The sequence below is a fragment of the Mucor velutinosus genome (genome assembly GCF_035048745.1).
Source record: "Mucor velutinosus strain NIH1002 chromosome Unknown tig00000093, whole genome shotgun sequence".
NCBI classification, from domain to species: domain Eukaryota; kingdom Fungi; phylum Mucoromycota; class Mucoromycetes; order Mucorales; family Mucoraceae; genus Mucor; species Mucor velutinosus.
The window spans coordinates 1,643,774-1,664,629 of record NW_027041907.1 but is presented as its reverse complement, the minus strand read 5'-3'; the positions used below and the strand labels follow the sequence as shown (position 1 = coordinate 1,664,629).

General features: G+C 39.5%; 7 protein-coding genes across 7 annotated transcripts; 4 read left to right on the top strand and 3 right to left on the bottom strand.

The window, feature by feature from the left end:
* Positions 1–949: 949 nt before the first annotated feature.
* On the top strand, positions 950–2,535 carry DCD1 (Deoxycytidine monophosphate (dCMP) deaminase; the record flags this gene model as incomplete). The annotated part of the gene is made up of 3 exons (XM_064821659.1): positions 950–1,178; positions 1,236–1,390; positions 1,447–2,535. 3 exons carry the CDS (start codon positions 950–952, stop codon positions 2,533–2,535), a joined length of 1,473 nt encoding a protein of 490 aa, XP_064681345.1.
* A 220-nt stretch (positions 2,536–2,755) lies between these two features.
* TAF12 (Transcription initiation factor TFIID subunit 12) lies at positions 2,756–4,879 on the bottom strand (the record flags this gene model as incomplete). The annotated part of the gene is made up of 4 exons (XM_064821658.1): positions 2,756–4,259; positions 4,324–4,602; positions 4,669–4,740; positions 4,803–4,879. The coding sequence occupies 4 exons, from the start codon at positions 4,877–4,879 to the stop codon at positions 2,756–2,758; spliced, it is 1,932 nt and encodes a 643-aa protein (XP_064681344.1).
* Positions 4,880–5,624: 745 nt separating this feature from the next.
* On the top strand, positions 5,625–6,621 carry SSN3 (cyclin-dependent protein kinase; the record flags this gene model as incomplete). The annotated part of the gene is made up of 4 exons (XM_064821657.1): positions 5,625–5,647; positions 5,709–5,808; positions 5,864–6,092; positions 6,149–6,621. 4 exons carry the CDS (start codon positions 5,625–5,627, stop codon positions 6,619–6,621), a joined length of 825 nt encoding a protein of 274 aa, XP_064681343.1.
* A 79-nt stretch (positions 6,622–6,700) lies between these two features.
* ATC70_002277 (uncharacterized protein) lies at positions 6,701–8,511 on the top strand (the record flags this gene model as incomplete). Its single annotated transcript, XM_064821656.1, has 6 exons — positions 6,701–6,772; positions 6,840–6,929; positions 6,983–7,564; positions 7,614–8,012; positions 8,093–8,438; positions 8,486–8,511. The coding sequence occupies 6 exons, from the start codon at positions 6,701–6,703 to the stop codon at positions 8,509–8,511; spliced, it is 1,515 nt and encodes a 504-aa protein (XP_064681342.1).
* A 28-nt stretch (positions 8,512–8,539) lies between these two features.
* RPN9 (26S proteasome regulatory subunit) lies at positions 8,540–9,473 on the bottom strand (the record flags this gene model as incomplete). The annotated part of the gene is made up of 2 exons (XM_064821655.1): positions 8,540–9,277; positions 9,327–9,473. 2 exons carry the CDS (start codon positions 9,471–9,473, stop codon positions 8,540–8,542), a joined length of 885 nt encoding a protein of 294 aa, XP_064681341.1.
* A 3,185-nt stretch (positions 9,474–12,658) lies between these two features.
* Positions 12,659–13,018, top strand: ATC70_002275 (uncharacterized protein; the record flags this gene model as incomplete). Its single annotated transcript, XM_064821654.1, has 1 exon — positions 12,659–13,018. One exon carries the CDS (start codon positions 12,659–12,661, stop codon positions 13,016–13,018), a length of 360 nt encoding a protein of 119 aa, XP_064681340.1.
* Positions 13,019–19,746: 6,728 nt separating this feature from the next.
* Positions 19,747–20,762, bottom strand: ATC70_002274 (uncharacterized protein; the record flags this gene model as incomplete). Its single annotated transcript, XM_064821653.1, has 5 exons — positions 19,747–20,002; positions 20,059–20,272; positions 20,344–20,440; positions 20,497–20,658; positions 20,712–20,762. 5 exons carry the CDS (start codon positions 20,760–20,762, stop codon positions 19,747–19,749), a joined length of 780 nt encoding a protein of 259 aa, XP_064681339.1.
* Positions 20,763–20,856: the final 94 nt, after the last annotated feature.

Below are 20,856 nucleotides of genomic sequence, written 5' to 3'. Positions count from 1 at the left end.
AATTAGTTCTGGCAACTGACAAAAACAATTACGAAGGCAATTGATGCATTTGAGAGGTAATAAAAAGGGGGTTGCAGAATGAGAAGCTACCATAGCTAAATAGGTCTACTTTATCTTTATTCTGTAACATATTTATGAAATCTGATTGATGCAAAAAGCTTATTTAAATGTTAACCCTAATGCAAAGTGTAAACATTGGCATCCCTTACGCAGAATCACTGACCAGCCTGAGGCAGATGGCTCACTACTGACGTATTGGAACAGGTCTACCTGTGCAACAACAAACACAGTGGACATACTGATGAGATTGTGTCATACATCTTGCATGTCCTTACATCAAGATGTTTGCATCTTCCTTACAGCTGTCTATTTGTCATCCTTCCGATGAAATGACATTTGTTGTTCTTACCATTGGCTTGTATTCGCCGTATTCATAGAAATGCGTACAAGAAGAGTACATTTTAAGAGTATAAGTTGGCTCTGTATTACCTCACAATGACAAATCTCGTGGAGCTACTATTACTACTACTACTGCTACTCCTAAATGCCCTTTGCTAGAGCATGTTGGTCAAGCTGCTGAGTAGTGAATGTGAGTTACTCAGGAACAGTGTGTGTATGTGTTAGTGTGTGGGTTCTGTTGATGTGTTTGTGGCTCATCATTTCTCTGATAGGCTCCCCACCCTAATTTGTAACCATGATTTCAGTTCATCCGGATGTTGTGTGTACACTGGACCAAGTAGGATGAGCCGTGAGAACGGCTTAACCATTAGCCTTGCACAAATATCTAAAAGAGGGGTAAAAGGTGATAAGATATAAAAAAATATTTTCCCTCCCATTCTTTCTTTTTTTTTTTTTTTTTTTTCATATGATCTTGTAGAATTCTTATTCATCATCATTCTCCATTTAGACCTCTTTCTTTCTTTTATTTCTTTTCTCTCTTTCTACATCTATGCTTCGAACAACATTAAGAACAATACCAAAACACCACAACAACAGCAAGGTGCTTGCTAGCAGCGGTAGAAAGCTTGTCTATCCTGCCATCAACGTACTTGCAGTGAAACGATTGCAATCCAGTCTTACTGCAGAAACAAGCTACGAAGAAGAAACTCATCACCAACCACAGCAACCCTCTACCATTGTAAATATAAAAACTCCCGTAAATACAACACCCCTTAATGGTAAGTAACAATGGCGGGCACAACTCTGTATGGGCTTTTTATTTATTCGTCTTTTAGTATCACCTATAAGACGCTATGATGAAATTACCAGTAATGGACTAGTGAGATCAGATCCAGGACAACGAGAAGTGATAAAGAAGCTAGACGATTTGTGGTACGAACTTAGACAATATAAACCCAAAGCCTACAAAGAGCAAGGCAAATCTAGATCTGTGAGTATACAGGTGATATGGGGAAACAGGATCATGACTGACTTACACATCATTAGTGGGGCAGATGGTTTGGCTATAGAAACCAAGAACATGACCTGATACCCGTAGATCACAATGTACCAAAATCAATGTATGTATACGGTAATGTGGGCACTGGAAAGACCATGGTGATGGATCTGTTTTTCGACACACTGGCCATCACTCGTAAACGGCGAGTTCATTTCCACGCATTCATGCTGGACGTACACCAACGACTTCATCAAATCAAGACCAAGTTTCCTGCATTAGCCGATCCTTTGGCACCTATTGCCGATGACCTCGTCAAGGAAGCCTACGTGCTGTGTTTTGATGAATTCCAAGTAACCGACATTGCAGACGCCATGATTCTACGTAATCTCTTTGAAGAGCTGTTTCGTCGAGGCGTCGTGCTAGTGACTACATCCAATCGCCATCCTACAGAACTTTACAAGAACGGTATTCAACGCACCTCATTCCTACCCTGCATTGACTTGTTGATGAACCGCTGCGATGTGTTGTGTTTGGACTCAGGCACAGATTACCGCAAAGTGGAGCGAGCTCAATCACATGTCTTTTTCTATCCGCTGAACCGTGACACGACGCGGAAGATGGATTTACTGACACAACGACTGACGCATGGACAGAAAATGACGCCCAAGGATCTTCATTTCCTATCTCGTACACTGACCATCCCAGAACAAGTCAACGGCGTGGCCAAGATGCGATTTGCAGACGTGTGTGCTCAACCACTGAGTGCAGCCGACTATTTGGAAATTGTCAAGAACTTTCATACCGTCATTCTGACGGACATTCCACGCATGACCATGAAGCATCGAGCAGAAGCACGACGATTCATCACCTTTATTGATGCCATGTATGAGTCACATGTGACACTAGTGGCAAGCGCAGAAAATAGTATATTGGAGATATTTAATGCAGATGAAGGCATGGAACACTTGGAAGATGAGATGCGTGCTATGCGAGACAGCTTGGAAGTAGGTGATATTTCGTCGCCTTTGTTTACGGGTCAAGAAGAGGCATTTGCATTTCAAAGAGCGTTATCAAGATTGATCCAGATGCAGAGCACCGAGTGGGTTCGTGATGAAGTTAAGCTGGATTCTCCCTGAAGAATAGTAGTAATTTATTTCAATAAATGATTTTGTGCTACTTGTTTTTTTTTTTTTTTTTTTTTTTTTTTTTTTTACCACAGGACAACAAGCAAGTTCAGGGGGGAGGGGGAGGAGGAGAGGTGGAAAGCATATAAAAAACTTTATTGAAAATGTGATACATTGAGGGGGATATTATATATAGAACAGGGGCATAGAATACTAGCAGAGAAAAGTGTAATTATCTGGATTGTTGATACAATTTAGGTGAGAGCTCTTGCTGTTGTTGTGGATGGTATTTTTCTTCGTAATGATGGCGACCAAGTGGAGCAGCAGATGGAGGAAGAGGAGGAGGAGGAGGATGAACAGCAGCAGGAGACCAACTACTATTTGGAGGTTGACTGTAATATTGCTGCTGCTGTTGTTGTTGAGCATGGTAAGGAATAGGTGTGCCTGGTCTTGTACTTGATCTGTTGTCATGCTCATTAGAGGAAGACATGTAAGAATCAAATGTAGCAGCAGAGTCCGTTCTCTGATGATGCACTTGCTGCTGCCAATCTCTTAGGGCTCTTTCAATATTGGCTTCACTGTAGCTATCAAACATACCATTTTGTTGTTGACCTTGCTGCTGTTGTTGATGATGATGCTGATTCACCATGGACTGATACTTGAATCCCTGGCGATGTCTGGCATACATTTCCGAATCATTAGCACTCTGAGAACGAGCATGAATGTTGTTGAATGCTGAATTCATCAAATGTGGCATCATCTGCTGCTGCTGTTGCTGCTGGTGATGTTGATGTGCATGATAGGATACGGGTGAATTGGCTGAAGTGGGCACAGATGACGAGGAAGAGGTGTTTTCGTTGCTTGGTTGTCTTTGCGTATCTACTACCAATGAGGGTGGGTTATAGACATATTGAGGAGGAGGCAGTGTGACAACATGTTGATAATGCTGCTGCTCCTGTTGAGGTTGAGGTACAGGTACAGGCACAGCAGAGGATGGGGTGGGTGGTGTCGTGGCTGGATGTGCAGCACGCGATGTAGCCGTATGGTGCTTGTTTGGAGAACAAGACACTTCCTTCTTGACCTGCTTCTTTGATAGTGATGCTGTTGGTGCTGGTGGTGGTGTCAACCTTCTCTTCTTTCTCACATCACGCTGAGGCTCTGAGCTGTAATGACCAGGACTACGACCCCTGACTACCAATGGCGACGAGTAGCATTCAGTGACCACATGCTGAGACGCATCATCCAATTGAGCAACCAACTCAAATATCAAACGGAAATACTGCTGTGATGCTCTACGTTTTCCATTATTTGCAGTTGCCACTCTGAACTGCAGCCGTTCAAATGTAACACAAACTTGCTCGTTGCCATACACGCTATCAGAAGGGGTAATTGGTATTGTAGGGGGCTCTCTTTGAGGTCCTTTATCACGTTTTGGTGTCATTTGAGTCAACGCAACAGGCCGAGCAGTGGCATTGCTGCTGTTGTTGCTTTCGTTGCTAGATTCATTTGGATTGCTGGTATTAGAAGTGCAGGCTTTGAGACGAAGAAAGAACTGCTGGATAGGTCGATTCTCTACTGTTGCTGATTTCAGCTGTAATGCATAATAGGTTTGATCTGAATGGCCTGGAATGGTGAGAGAGGCTGTAACTTGAAAGTAGTTTCGACGGTAGCATGTCCAGTGTGATTGAGATACGAAAAAACCTCGATCCATTTTGCAATTTAGGATGACGGGGCAACTACGAAACAGGTTATTCCCTGCAAGCTTGTTTATATTTGTGCCAAAGCGATAAAACTACTTACTTGCCAGTTTTCTTGTGATAATCAAACAGGGTCAACAGATTCCTTGGCTGACAAAAAAAGGCAGGATCCTCTTCTTCATCGTCTGCAGCGGTGGCGTGGTCATGTTGAGCGTCTTTAGAGTGGTTGTGATGAGTGGCTGCTGCGGACTGATTTAAAGGAGACGCACGGAATTGCGAGGTGAGTGATTTGGGGATGGGCAGAGGAAATCCCTCGCTTGTAGTGAGCTGGTTGCTGCTGGAGGTGGCATGCGACGTAGCTTCTTGCTTCAATGGAGATGACCTGTATAGGTTGTCCCACTGTAAATACCACTGCTATGGACACTGTGAGCACTGCCTTTTTACTCACCTTTTGTAGTCAAATGTGCGAGGGGCACCGCCGTCCACAACAACATTGCCGTGAGTGATTACTGGGTTTCCGCTATACAGGAACACGTAAAATGAGTTCCCGAAATCAAGGGGTAAGACACTAGATGAACTCACTTTATAAACGTACGACCCACTGGCATAGAGTGCGATCTTTGATGGAACAAAGGTGTCATCATGACATTGTCAGACATGTTGATAAAAAAAAAAAAAAAAAAAAGAAAAGAAAAGAAAAGAAGAGAAGAGAAGAGAAAGAAAAAGAGAGTGATAATGATCAAGAAAATCAACATGCTCTGTCTTTATATATAGATAAACCTGTTAAGGAAACGATTTTTTTTTATATATTTAAGGAGGCCTCGTTTATAAGATTGGACACTACAGGCAATAGAACGCCATTAACAACAACAACAACAACAACAACAACAACAACAACAACAAAAATACAACAATAACAAATAATACCATTACATAATTCAAATCATGAAACCCTCTTTGCCAAGCAGCAATGGTTAGATAGAGCCAGGTAACGGTAAATAGCTTGGCGTTTTACAAACATGGTGTCCTAGACGCCCATGAATTCAAGGCTTCATTTTAGGCATCTATACAGCAACTTTCATTCGTCTGCATGGCCATGTACAAATACCAGATCATGAAACGAATGACCCACATTTCCATGTAATTCCGCTCACAGTAGAGCCATCATTTGCAGGAGGAACAAACCAGTGGTGCTTGAGCTGCATGCTTAGTATCGTAAATTGAACATGTCAAAAACACCTTTTGTTCTCTCTTCGTTGCTGTGCCCCAAAAAAGTACTGATTTGATTTATTACTAAAAGGCCCATAGCAGCTGTTGATGTGACAACATTTAATTTCAAATCCATCATGTGTGATACTCTAGCTCTTTTCTTCTTTTTTTTTTTTTTGCTTCAACTCCATCATCATGAACATTTTGCATCACAAGAGGTATGGCTTGTTCAACAGTAGACACTAGTACCAAGGCTAACACACTGCCATGTTGATTCAGCTGGCATGTATACAACAAGGACAATATCGAAAGAGTCCGTAAAGACGAGGCAGAGGCAGAGGCAGAAGCTAAAAAGAAGCAAGATCGAGTGATGCTGGCAGTAAGTGTTAAATCCAATGGTATGCCCTATACAAAACACTCAATTAGAATGCTAGGAAAGTGAAGCCAGGCTTGATTTGTTACGGAAAAGAGCCAATGCCAGTTTACCCGCCATCCAAGACCAACAAGACACCAAACGCATAGAGCATGTCAACTTGTTCCAAGATTTAGAAGATAAACACAATGCAAATAGCAACAATCCAGAGCATGAAGCTGAGCAGAAGGCCAAGGATGAGAAATGGGAGAAACAAATCACAATGTATCTGGATAAAGGGACAGAGAAAGGTAGTTGATCAAGATGCCATACGTACGTGTGCTTGCTGATGCTTCTTATTCTACAGCACCATGGTATGCGAAACCAACAGCCCAAAGAACAGACAAGTATATAGATCAGCATGTCTTCAAGAGAAGCCATAAAGATGACGGCAATCCACATCGACGCAAACGAAAGGCTCTCGAAATCAACGATGATCCATTGGATTACATTACAAAAACACTTTCGAAACGAGACGAAAAGAAGCGCAGTAGACGGGAGCATAGATCATCGTCCTCACACTCTGGCAACAGCAAGAAGAAGCATAGTCAAAGCAAATCAAGCGGAAAATCCACCACATCGATTGAAGAACTGCGAGCCAAACGACTGGAACGAGAAAGAAACGAACAATCTCGGTTAAGATCCTTGTATTTGCATGACGGCGAGGACGCAGAAGAAGAGAAGGTTGAACTGGATGATCGAAAAAGAGGCTATAACTCACAATTCAACAGAGAAGCGACGTTGAAAGCTCAGCATTATCGCAAAAAGGGACATGAGTAGACCCACAGCGGCTTGTAAATACTACAGTGTAAATAAAATTTTATTGCCTTTTCTTTCCACAGTTCAAACAGTTAATATCATGCGTGAAATTGTTACGCTGCAACTTGGCTCATTAGCAAACCATGTTGCCACTCACTTTTGGAACTCTCAAGTAAGCTCTTTATAGAAAGGCATGCGTCCAAAGAATAGCAGCTCATGATAATGTCATATACGTGCAGGAAGAATACTTTAGTTACGGTGACAGCACGCAAATCAAGACCGAGGAGATAAATCACGACGTTCTGTACAGACAGGGAGAGACATCGTCTGTAAGTCATACAGGCCATCTATCAGCTACTAGGCTACTTATGAGCATATACAGGGCGTCCTGACATATACACCAAGAACACTGATTTACGATCTCAAGGGCGGATTTGGATCCATGCAAAAGTACAACAAGCTTTTCGGCGGTGTAGACACAGACGCACAACAAGTGCCTTGGGAACAAGGTATCAATCGTATTGACAGACGCATTACAAAGAACCAGTATCAACAGCAGTTGGACCGCATGGAGATGGAACATGTCGATATGGATGCTGCTATTCAACAGCTGGATCAAACAGTCAACAATTGGTCAGACTACAATAGAATCTACTACCATCCACGATCCGTCAACCCCATTGTCACACACCAAATGGACAATGACATTACGCCGTTCGACAATTACACTATTGGAAGACAATCCTACCAAGACAATGAGAAAGAAACAGACATTTTTGAGGACAATTTCAGGTTTTTCGTGGAAGAATGTGATCATCTGCAAGGATTCCAGATCATGACCGATGTGGATGATGCGTTTGGTGGATTTACAGAGGGATTATTGAACAGCATTCGCGACGAATTTGCAAAGACGCCCATCATGACTTATGGTTTGAGTGATTCTCATGCGCAGTACAGAACAGATGTAAGAAAAATGTGCTGGCGTTTCTGCAACATACTGACAATCATGTTAGCGCCACAAGCAAAAGATCATGCTGAACAGAGCATTGAGCATCACACGTCTGGCTGATCTGTCGTCCATCTACGTGCCTATCTATACACCAACACAGGCATCCGTTCAAAAATGTGGGTTAGCTCCTTTTATACAGTTCAGCGATTTGTCAAGATACCATACCAGCGCCATCATTGCATCTGCCATTGAAAGCAATTCCTTGCCTTACAGACTGAAGTACAACCCAATGACCATGGCAGATGCTGTCAGCAAGTTGAATTGGGTGAGAAGCACAAGCTTGGCCTCGCTATCCGTATGTCTGCCTCTGCCTATATCCGAAAAGGGATATACAAACACATTGGAAGACCAGCAGCAACTGAAGCCCACACTGCCCCTCTTGGATCGCATGTTAACACACAATGTAAGTTGGTATACAAAGCATTGCCGTAGTTTTTTTTTTTTTTTTTTTTTTTTTCCCCCGTTTATTTACAAACCAAGCAGGCAAAGGATGTATATGGTGAGGTTCTCGTTGCAAGAGGATTGCCACCCAACATGCGGCAGCAAACCGAGTATTTGGAAAAGCTCTACTCGACTTTCAAAGATAGCAATGATCCCCTCCAGGCACGATTTAGTCTCGATTGCGCATTCCCTCTCTCAGAAACATATCCTCGTATCTTTACATCGCGAGTGAATCAAGACGGCTTCATCACAGACGGAGCAACTGTGGAACCCGCACAGTCTGTACCCGTATTTACACAATTTGAATCTGGATCTCTATTGAAGGAAACAGTGGATCACCATTTAAGCAACCTGAACAAGATTGCATTCAAAGACTTTTTTGAATACAGTCAGGGAGAGAGCGGCCTCAGCCGAGAAGATTTCCTAGAGACAAAGGAAGCGCTGATCTCTTTATCGGATAATTACAGAACAGACGATGATAGCATGATGCTATGATAGATATGACGCCCAGATGGCATTTGCTGGTGGTGCTGGTGCAACAAATGTTGGCGGCACTTTGTGTAGAGTATTGTGGGGGCTGAGTTCGTTGTTATTGTCTAATAAAATGTATTGATCCCATAATCGACGTGTATTCAATAGGGTGTCCAGTGATTGATCGGATCCGCACCAATAGCTATATGCAACTTTATCAATGTCCATATGATGCCATGTATCTTGAGGGTGTATGACAAGCTGCTTCTTCTCTTGTTGCTGTGGTTGCTGTTCATCTTGCGCAGCTGTTTCTGCGGTTTCGTTGCGTAGATGCCATTCTTTTACCTTGTTAAAGAATGCATCACCCTCGTCTGCAAAAAAGTGCCCTTGGTTCTCCAGCTTTTTTTGCCGCAAAGCTCGTATTTCTGTCAGTAATGTCAGTTTCTTTGAAAGTGTTCTGATCAGCTTTTTGTCATTTGTTTGCTGTTGTTGCTGTTGTTGTTGTGTGTCTAAAGGGGCGGTTGCTTTTGCAGCAGCAATGGCAGTGGCATTAACAGAAGGCGAAACAGTAACCTTCCATTCTATGTCCTTGATCCACTTTTCATTCTTTTTGAGCTGCTGCCTTTTTCTTTGCTGAACACGTTTCTTGTGTTTCTTTTTCCAAGCACTATGACGCCTCAATTTGTTCTGCTTCCGTTTCAGTAGATTCAATAGATTATCATCATCATAAACCCGGCTTGTGTTGATCAATTGAGCCTAATGTTTGTGTTAGATTTGCATTGCATGATGATAAATCACGACTCACTGTTTGAAGGCCAAGATTACTCAAATGGGCATGCCATTCTTGCTCAGAATAGGATTCCAAGTTGTCTTTACTCTCCAGTTCGAGCTGGAGGTGTTCATATTTGGCGATGGCATCTGCCAGCTGTTTTTTGGCTTCGTTGAGAGACATCGTTGGAATAAAAAGAACTTTAACTGATTCAGAAAATTTAGATTATAAGCAGTTACTACGGTCACAGCTAGGACACAAGACTTGAATACACATTTCACCTACTAGGAAAGTTTGATAAGAGGTAAATATAGCATGCTACTGGGCATGGCATTCTTCCCGATATTGGATCAATACACCTTGGTCTTATCAAAGCAGAATAGCATATGTATGAAGCATATCGACAAGGTCCAGAGAATAATAAACTGCAAAATTGAATGGCCTATTGACAGACATAATAACAGAACGCCTACTGCCTCGCATAAAATGCTCAACATGTACATGAACCATTATTACAACATAAAACAGCATTTGTCTATAATCATTGTATTGGGGACTGGATTGGAGCAAAGTGATCGATCACTTTATCCCTAACTCTCTGAATGGCCAAATTGCAGTAGAAGCTCAAACTGTATGCAAATGCCTTGTGTGTATTGACAATGATTTCAAGTGAGTATTTCAGCTTGAACATATCTGATTTAAGCCATAACTTCGAGTTCAAATTAACAGAATGTTATTCGGTCATACCAGTTGGTATATCAAATGTCATAACAAGGTCTCACACTAAAGGGTTTAGGCTGTTCTTAGGTCCTTTGGGTAAATCATGCTAATCATGATTTACAAATCATTTGCTGGGAAGATAGTAAACCTATTTGTATTACAGTTCATTATCATGCTGTAGATCCTAGCACAAAGAAAAGTATGTAAATGCATTCCAAGAATGCATTCTCAATAAAAATGTAACTCTTTGGCAGATTCAATTTTACATTGTATTTTGACACAACAGCCGAGACCATTACTGAACCTTGAATAATCCTATCATTTTTCTTGCGAAATACTGAATCAGAATGTAATATTCTGATCCTGCACTCACTCGATGGACTCTTGATTTCCGCTAAACTTTGCAGCTCTGTTTAGTCAAGTTCGCCCAGTTGTATAGTAATATCATTAGTCATAGTTGGAAAGCAATATATAATACCCAAATCTTCTCTAAACAATTCATTTCTGAAATGCCTGGATTAAATCGTAGCAATAATTTCACAGAAGTTCAACTACACTACTGAGTATATTACCGTAGTGTTCATATATATAAAATACATAGAAACAGACAGAATACTCTGATTGCGATCTGGATAGAAGACTTACCAATAGTTAGATTCATTTTTCTTCTACAATGAGTGAACGAGTTTTTTAATTGATGCTTATTTAATCTTTCTTAGTTTTTATATCGCAATTATCGTTGCCATCATCATTGCCATCATCAGAAAGGCATTTGGGTCAGCCAGTAGCAGCAACGCCGCCAAAATTTATTGAAACTCAGAGTATCTTTTCTGCTCAAGATTGGACAGATTTTGTCTTTTTTCGACTTCTTTAATCTATTCTGTCCAAAGAAAAGATATGGCAAGGCGTCATTTTTGAGTTCCTATGGCCCACCACGTCCATCACTGACATCAAAGAGGCTCTTCTGTCCCTGGACTTTTCAGATATCTGGTACTCCCAAGTCAAAGGCATCCATCCATACAGAATCCTACTCATCACCCTGTCTCAAATATGGCTAGCCCATATGCGCTTTGTTTTTGACGGCACTATCTTTGTCCCTGAGGCGATTCTGGTACATATCCACTCCACTGTCCGACAGACAGTGGATGAAGATCAAATCCATTCCCTCTTGTAATTTAGATAGTTAGATAGTTCCTTTTGTTAGTTTAGTTTAGTTTCCATTTATATTTATATTTTTTTCATTTCTCAATTGCACCCGCCTCTTCACTCTGACCTATTACTCTTAGTGTACGCGGCTCAATCAATAAACACAATTTAAAAAAAAAATCTATTCTGTGATGTTTGACTATATAAACTGTGATGATCATCCTACGCTTTCTAATACATTCTTGAAGTACTTTTCAAGGCGCTTCCAATGGTTTTAATTGCAATAAGTGTTTTGAATGAAAGTATTGAGCAATTTAGTAAAACTCGAAATGAAGTTTTTAACGAAAATAGCTAGATTTTGCATATGAAAACCTCATAAAAGTAGTTCCAGAAGTTACTCTGAGTCAAGAGAAACATTTTGATCTGATATGTACCGTAGTAAGAGTCTTCATTTTCAAGGTGAAAAACACGATTATTTGGTTTTCGATGAAAACTTTTTTTTTTTTTTTTTTTTGGTGGATAATATTAAAGACTTTATTAGTAATCTGGCGCCCAATAAAGGCTTTAAATGTATCAAAATACGAGACAAGTGTATGTGAACAAAGTGACTTGCAAGAGAAAACTAGAGTGATAATAACTACATAACAACTATAGACGGAGGGAGATGTTTGTCCCAACACAAACTACCAGGCGAAACCAGACCGGATAGACTTCAAGATTGTAACTTCAGCGGAGATAGTTTTAATGGCTATCTCTCCGCGCGGGCACCCTTGTGTCTCGATTGCGCAGCTCACGACTGAAACGCTTCAGGTGCGAAAACCACTCTGACAGCGACCCCGAAGGGCAGGTTTTCGATGAAAACCATGAGGGGTACCTCATGCTTTTTGGTCGATTTTTGACCATATTTTTTTGATCCTCAAAAAGTCGAACAAAGGTGTCAGAAAATAACTGCCAGATGAGAGCAATTGTTTGGTGCTATTCTGACGATCTAAAACGGCCTTGAACGAGAGAAAACGCATCTCAAATACACTCAAATTTTGCACACTCTTGACTAAAAAGGGATACTATCTGTATAATACTTGCCGGTATATGAAGTAGCTACGTGTACATGGATGTAGAGCATCACATAAAAATGAGATCCACATATAATATAAACAATTTTTATGTGTAAGTGGAGCGTTAAAATGAAAGTAGGAGTATTTTGATAAGATATGCAAACAAAAGCAATCGGTAGCGCTAGCTGCCGCTGCGCAGGTTAGTTCTCACCAGAGCGAAGCAAAGGTAGAGAGCCATCCGAAGCATAATACTTATTCCTTTCCTAAATAGGAAAACTACAAACATACCATTCACATGGAAAATCGTTAGGGAAGAGGGACATGACCAACATTGTCAAGAATGACTTGAATGGCAAATGTAGTTTACAAGCCATCCTACAACTATCGTCGTCAAATGATTCTCAACAGCTAAAGAATTGCGTTATCATCTTGAACAAGAGCTAAGAAATGGGAAAATTGATCAGACCATTGCCCCGCATCAGTATTGAAGACAGTGAAATCAACGTGTTTCTTGAAGCAATTACACTAGGCCGCGAAACCGATGAATATCTGGAGTTGCTTCCATTGGTATTTACTTGTGCAATGAAGTCGCTTCAGAGCTATAGGATGTCTGCTATTGTCCAAGGTAGTATGATTCAAATTTTCAGAGTCAACATTTCCGGTTTCAATAACCTTATGATTATCAGTAGATACGAAGCAGCAGCCATTATTTTCCAAAGATGCTTATCTCGAGTTAGCAAGCTTAAATGGGAGGTATCATCACTATTATGCTACGAAGATGGTGTTTGTCTTGAGCAGATTGTCTAGGAAGGCTCAGTCTTCGTCCAAAATCAGTAAGGCTTATTGTATAAAAACATTTCGCTACAAACACTCACACATTACAATTAGCTGCTTTTCACTACAACGGCTGCCATGTCATGATAATCCCCAAGCCAGTTATTTAGCAGAGCTTAGAGCCTGCGACTGGGTGTCGAGAAACTTCGCAGACTTACAGCCATTTGTGCGGCGGAGGATGGGGCTGATCAGGGAACAGAGAAGGTGCATTCTTTGATGGCGTGAAGATGGACACCTTGAACCTGTTCTCACCACTCTCAAATCTGCATATACTTTATTTGACGAGAAAAGGTCATTCCTTCCAACATCTGAAGATGCGCCTCAATTGAAGAAACTCTCGATATACGGCCTTGCACACTTGGCTACTGTGGATGGTTTTGATCACTATTATGTTGGCACTACGGCCTAACTAATGTTCTCGTAAGAACATTGATGTTCCCATATGAGCACATTGAGCTTCTCATTTGAGAACATCGGCATTCCTAAAGATATATTATAACCCGGTCGATGTTTTTATGGGCACATCCGATATGTTCCCATATGAGCACATCAATTTTCAGGAATTTGAAAAAAAGAATGCATCCTACACCGTGGTCGAACCCACAGCCATTCAGCTGCTGATCTGACGTTATTCCCACCAAACTACCCAAATAACTTGTTTATGTCAGACGCTTATATATAGAAATAATATATGCAATCTGACATCTGCTGATCGAGATAGATAGAGATTGTTGTGCCAGAAGGGCTACAACTGTCTATAAAGATTAAGGTATTCTTGATGGGTAGATATGTCTGTGTTGTGCAACAACATGGACAAGCTATGATAAGTGAAGTACATCTCAGCTATTTAAATACTGAGGTTCACCAGATGTGATAAGCGTTGTACAAGATAAATTGCTACTTTGGCATTCAGAACTTAGTATAAATAGAATAACTCTTGTCTTCATCAATAAATCTTTAGTTTTTGTGTCTGATCATATTCAAATAAGTCTTTTCTTGTTTTTATAATATCGAACATTTTTTATAAGCTACAAATTATAATTCTTTTGTTCTTTGTGCCTAACAGGCTTATTTAGAAAATCATCGATTTCTCATCAGTCATCAGCAACAACCCATCCAATCTGCAATCCAACTACATTGTCGTTTTTCTCGCAACATTTTGCTATAGCATCATACTACTTTTTTTTTAGAGTTCTAGCATCAGAAACTGGAATCATCTTTATACATTCAGAATTCAATATGAGGCAAAAAAAACAACAACCAATGCAATCGAAACATTTTAAAAATCAATGATAAAGGATGCAGGGGCATTTGGTACACGAAGAAGCTGGTACCTATTGCACTGCTGTGCCTATTATATAACTTTTACTATATAATGAAATTAAAGAATGCCTCTTACATGGAATAGTTTAATGAATGCTAGATCAAGTGCTTGCACCTTGTTGTCTTATTTTTAATACAGAAGGATTTAAATTGTATTTATTTAGTATTACTTCTTTTATTACAAACATTATGTTATAATAAATGTCAAATCAATATGAAATCTACTAGTTAAAACCACTTTGCCGTTTGGACCTCTCAGCCAATCAAATCGCTTGAAAACTCCGCTGACCTCAAAAAAATTTTGCGAGGGTTTCCCCCTGTTTTGATGTGAGGCAAAATTTTAAGCTCCGCTATATATAGCAATATAGCTGTTACTATCATCAAACTTCCCTCAGGTGCTAGAGCATGCCTTACTTACACCACCTAGCTTTAGATTCTGGCGTTGAGACTCTCAATCATCACTAAAGTAAGTAGCGATAACCAAGTGGAGGCAGCCTATCTACCTCCTAGCCTCGGATAAAGTCTTGTTGAGCTTCAGGGATAGGCACATCCACACAACGTAAAAAAGGTATGCTTCAAAGAAACATAATAATAATGAAAGAAAGAAAAAAAGAACATAATACTATAAGAGTATAGTAGTACGTAGGCAAAAAAGATACACTCACACGAAGCGATTCAAAGAAAAGCATAACAAACACAACGTCAAATATGTTCAAAAAAGTTCGTTGCTGTTGCAAGAGAAATGCATACATGAGCAACGCACATGGTAGTAATAGTCGGATGTAAAGCAACATGACACAAATACGCACAACTGCAAAAGCAACAGTGGTGTTGTAAGCTTGCAATACAGCATAATGACTAATGATGTCTCATGTAAAGCTACAGAGGAAACACTACCAACAAAAGAAAAAGAAGAAGAAAAAAGCGCAACAAGGCAAACATCATGAATGCATTATCACGAGAAAGGAAGCAATAATATAAGCGTTCAAAGAAGTTTTACATCATTGCGACCAGAAGAAAGAAGATACTTACCGCTTACCACAGCCACAGATAGACCAGAAGAGTATGGGCAATCACCGGAGACAGACCAGAAAACGAGCATGCACCAAATACAGCACACCAGAAAAGACCATATTAGCAGCAGCGGCAGCAACACCAGCACCATAGAAAAATCAAAGAACAAAAGTTACAAACAGAGGCCAGACAAAGACCAAAGAAGTTACTTATTACCACTTATCACCACCGCAGATAGACCAGAGAATAAGCAATCACCAGAGGTAGACCAGAGAACGAGCATACATCACAGATAGCAGACCAGAAAATACCAGACTAGCAGCAGCAGCAAGACCATTAGCAAGACCATCAGCAATACCATCAGCAATACCATGAAAAAACCAAAGAACGAACGACACCGGAGACCAGACAAAGACTAAAGAAGCAACCGCCATAGATAGGAGACAAAGGAAGAAGTTACCAGAAATAATAAGCCAAAGCAGCGGACATCAGAGACAGCAGAGACAGCAGAGACAGCAGAGAAGCAATGACAGGCGCACGCACGTCAAACAGGCAAAAAAAATATGGAAACCTAATAAAGAAATTCGGTTAGTGCTGCTTTTACGAGTTCCAGTCCTGGTTATCGAACGATACCTACTATATTCCACTTCAAAGAAGCGGTATCAAGTATTTGTAACAGTACATGGCCTTGTTATCAGAAGCTAAAGTGTTATTTTCAATCAAGAGGGTTCCAAAACCTATATGGTTTGATGCTAAACGCGTTTTGCAAAAAGGGTAAAAGAAAACCGGGGAATAGAAAAATGAGAGGGCGCTCTACCCGACGTCACGATCAGTAGATTTGGCCTCAGATTTCTGCAGTGGTGTCAGCCGCAACTGCTGCACTTTAATTTGAAATTGTGCAGTGGGTATTTTCATGTTCGAATTTGACTTGATTTCAGATTCTTTAAACGTTTTTGCTTCGTTTGACCATAAAGAATGTCGCTGTAATACTTTACTTTCTAATACATTTATAAAGAGTCAATGAAGGCGCATCGAATGATGCTGATAACATTCAGCTTTCTGAACGAAAATAATGAGCAATTTGCAAAAATATGAAAATAGGTTTTCTGTGAATATGTCAACATTTAGTATATACAAGTCTCATAGAAAGAGTTTCCACTGCTGCATTTCATCTTTACTGTCAATTTGATCTGATATGTATTATAGAAAAAGCCTTCGTTTTTGAGGTGAAAAACGCGATCGTTTGATTTTCAAGAGTTTTCCCTTACTAGTACACATGAAAAGTGTGAGGATTTTCATGGATTTGTAATGACCCAAAACTATTTGAGATAAAGCATTAAAATAAATCCAATAATTGACAGCAATCATTTAATAACGTTCTGGGCACTCAAAACGGCTTAGATCACGAGATATTTGCAATTGAAAACTGCCAACTTTGAGTGAAATTTGACGCATAAATGAAATTCAGGTGGCTGTATTGCTTAACAGATGATCCACAAAACCAAGCTTTAATAATCAAGTTAAAAGAGCTGTTGCATTGTCCTCAGCACAAAATGGCGATAGTACGCGCTCTAATATATTTTTTTGCGAGTATAGATCTATGTTAGCATTAAGGTTGTATGTAAATTGTTCACAGAAATTAGCTGAAGCAACAGTTTCTTTCTCACGAACGTTCTGTTTTTTATCTATATAGTCATTTCTGTCGAGATTCATTCTGTAAAGTTTCATGGGAGGGTTGGAGGCACTTGCATATTGATTTATTGGTGTATTCAGTAAAATTTTCGATTGCTAACATTAGTATGGAATACATCCACTATGATCTGAATTCCGACAGTTCATCCAGTTAGCAGATTTAGATATAAACTGTATGTACACTGGATTAGATGCACTTTATCGATTTATACTATAAGAAGATATGGACTTCAGATACGCTAGTACTATAAGATTCATACTATATAAGATATAGGCTATAGATGGCACCACGGACATGGATGGCACTATAGACTTATACTTGTATTCCGACATTGACTACGGATGTTTACCATATCTGGATAGGCACCAAGATTAATGCAATATGAGCTTGTTGCTTCAGATGTGCACTTCATGATCCACGCTATAAGACACATGCTTATATCCGTGATACTAGCTACAGATACTTTATGTACTACAGACTTGTACTATATATGAGACATGCTATAGACATGCATACGATATGCTATAGACATGCCATATATCCAGATACATGCTAAAGATGTATGCTTAGCGATATACACTCAGATATGTACTATTAATATAGACTAAGAAGACTGTACCTATCGGATACATGCTACTAGATCGATATTAATTATCCTTATAGAAAGGATAGATCAGGGTACTTTGGATGAGAGTCTAATTATTCATCCAGACAGAGCTAAATCATGATTAGCTTGCTGGAGTTGTCTTTTAGCATAATTAGACATTAGTTGATCTGATTTGACTTATTTGTCAATCTAGTTAATAGAACTTTTATCCATTGTTATAGTATATAAGAAGGATCATCTACCTGGCCAGTAGAGAGACTTCAGTTTTTACTTGACACCTGTCAGTTTGATAAAAAAACATACCTTTATCAAGTTGACTTTACTGTTTTTTTATTCTTTTTTTCCGTGAATTTTAATCTATAAAGCCTCAAATTCCACAACTTACATTCTTTATCTGCTATCTTTTGACATATAGGGAATAGCTTACTGAAACTTAGCTTATGTGAATATCATGGTTATCGTTTACATGTTGATACAACTTATTTACATATGCTCCATATGTGCATTGGTTATTACTGGATTCAATCTACGACATTATGATTCAGGAACAGTTATGTGTGTGAATACAACAATCCACCCAGCTTGCAATAAGCATTGCGAATGTTGTTGTTGACTCCAAACTCATCATTCAAATAATTGTGATCCGCTCCATAAGAGGAATTCAGCTGCTAACTGGCGTTACCGCAACAGTTATAAAGGCAGTACACATACTTCATCGCGCCAGATATTCCTTAAAAAAGCACAGATAACTAGAAATCTTGAGTGTTTCGGTTTCCCGATTAAGCTGCATGTCTTGATGTCTTTGCGTTTAAAAGCTAGATATCCGTAGCAAACGTTAGCCTTGAGCGATCGTTTTTGGACAATTTGGTAGAAGTTGATCTATGGGGCCTAGTAGTAGATCCATGAGAGCTGACGTTACAGCTTTGAGTAAGACCTCAAACAATAGATAATTCTTGAGGCTACGTAACTAATAGTTTTACAAAGTGAGTGGTGCAAAGAAATTACGTGTTTCCTTCTTCAAAATATCGGAAAAACAGGGTTGTTTGAATATACGCTGCGGGAGAACCGTCAAGAAAAGTAGTGTCATTCGATGCGCATTGCAGTCTTTTTGTACAATTATAATATGAACTGAAAGTAGTGATCACATTCGAAAAAAAATACATTTGAGCGATGGAAAGGTGCAAGGATGCATCATATTGGTGTCAAGTCAATAGGAGTACATGGATTCTTGAATTAGTCTATGATGAGCCTTGAATACTTACCGTATAGCATCAACATGTAAATTACTCACTTTAAGTTATCAATCTATATTTGACACGTCGATTAGTTTTGACATGAAGATAGTATGACTGGGTCTTGCTCTGTGCTTGTGAAAGTAAGCTGATGCATCATTTCTAAACCAGATCTCCAAATGGGTAGAAACAATCAGTTCAAGCACCGATCACATCAGATCATAAACTTTGACATGAAACAGAATTCAGTTACGATCCATATCATGGCATGTTCAGGATAATAGATTGAATCTATTATCCTATCACCCAAATCAACACATCTAATACCTTATCCTCACATCAAATCCCTCAATTCGAATAGTATATAAACCCTCTTATTTCCAATGTAATAAACGATATTCTTTACCTGATTAATTTCATACTCTTTTTATAAATAATTTATTTCTGATAAATCATAAGCCTTCCAATTCAAGGCATGCTTATACCGAGGAGGTACGAGCTTTTATTACTCAATTATAAGGTATATGCTGCCTTCTTAGGAGATGCGTATTATCCCAGAAAGTGATGGATATCTTTAGGACAACGATTGAAGAATGTAAATATACGATTATGCTTTTTCTGCTAGGCATCAAAGATGCTAAATACCTTTGATACACCATACATTATTAATTAAACAATTCTTCCTGTAGTAAAGGCTTTGCGATCGGTAGCTCGATAGAACGCTCATCTCCTAATGCATGCTCTGTTTGCTTATATTCAACACATGTCTATTCCAATATTCTGTTAATACAGCCGTGTAAATAGTCGGATGAGTGAGTTGCAGAATTGATATTTATTTTGAAGCAACTGGTGCGACACCTGCGTATCGCATGACCAGTCTTTTCACACTGAGATAAATATTGGATACAACTGTCAACTTTTTAGGAGACTCTAAGGAGGCGGAGGGGGAGGTTTGATCTGGTAGCAAAAGCCATTTGTCCAAATGCACTGTGGTGTTTAAGATGGCATCTTTTGTATAACTTGATAGATAATAGCGTAATCGCAGAAAATGAATGAAAATGATCAAGGCCAACACAGATGTACGAAATCTACTATATGATGTAAGTGAAAATAATAAAGACAGATCAGCTTTGCGTATACTTGCATCAGCATCCCAACAATTATTCTACCGAGAATCACCACCACCTCAATGTATGCAACATAATGCATGGCAGTTGCGTGATGTGTACTTGTAAAATGCCTAATCTTGGTATTCACCTTTTCTGTTTGTGCATTCGCGGGTATGATGGGTAAAATTGTTGATCTGAAATACGACAATGTATGGAATATGGAGAATATAAAGAAGGGTAACAAGGTTACTAGACGTTTGGATGAGTTCCATGTCAAAACAAAAAAAAAAAAAAAAAAAAACTGAGAAATCCAAGTTTACCTGCAATGGGTTGATACGAATACCAGTAGAAAGCAATTACAAAATAATGCACATTTTCATCACTCAAAATGCTGACGCTTAAAGCAGCGTCGTTTGTCTGTGGTAACAGTGGTGAGATGATTACTCGCTCAATTTAAACAAAACAAAACTTACTACTACAGAATTGTAAATTACGACAGCATGAGATAATAGTGCGCCTAGATAGGCTCGTTTGTAATAAGCTGGATTGGTATTAAGCGACAAGATTGAACTGAAATAGATTAGCCCGTTGCAAACAACGAAAATGTGTCCTAGCCACCAGTAAAATTGTCGATGCTGTATAGTACACTTGTCAATTACAGTCAACCATACATATTACGACTACCTACTTGTACAATCGATGCTATTTGGGTCATTAACGAGACTTGTTCAGTCATCATTAAAACAATAAATAGGGTTTAATAATTAAGGAGAGAATTGTCTTTGGAGTGTGGGGTTCGTTTTAGTAGAACAAGATTAAACAATAAGAGAGAG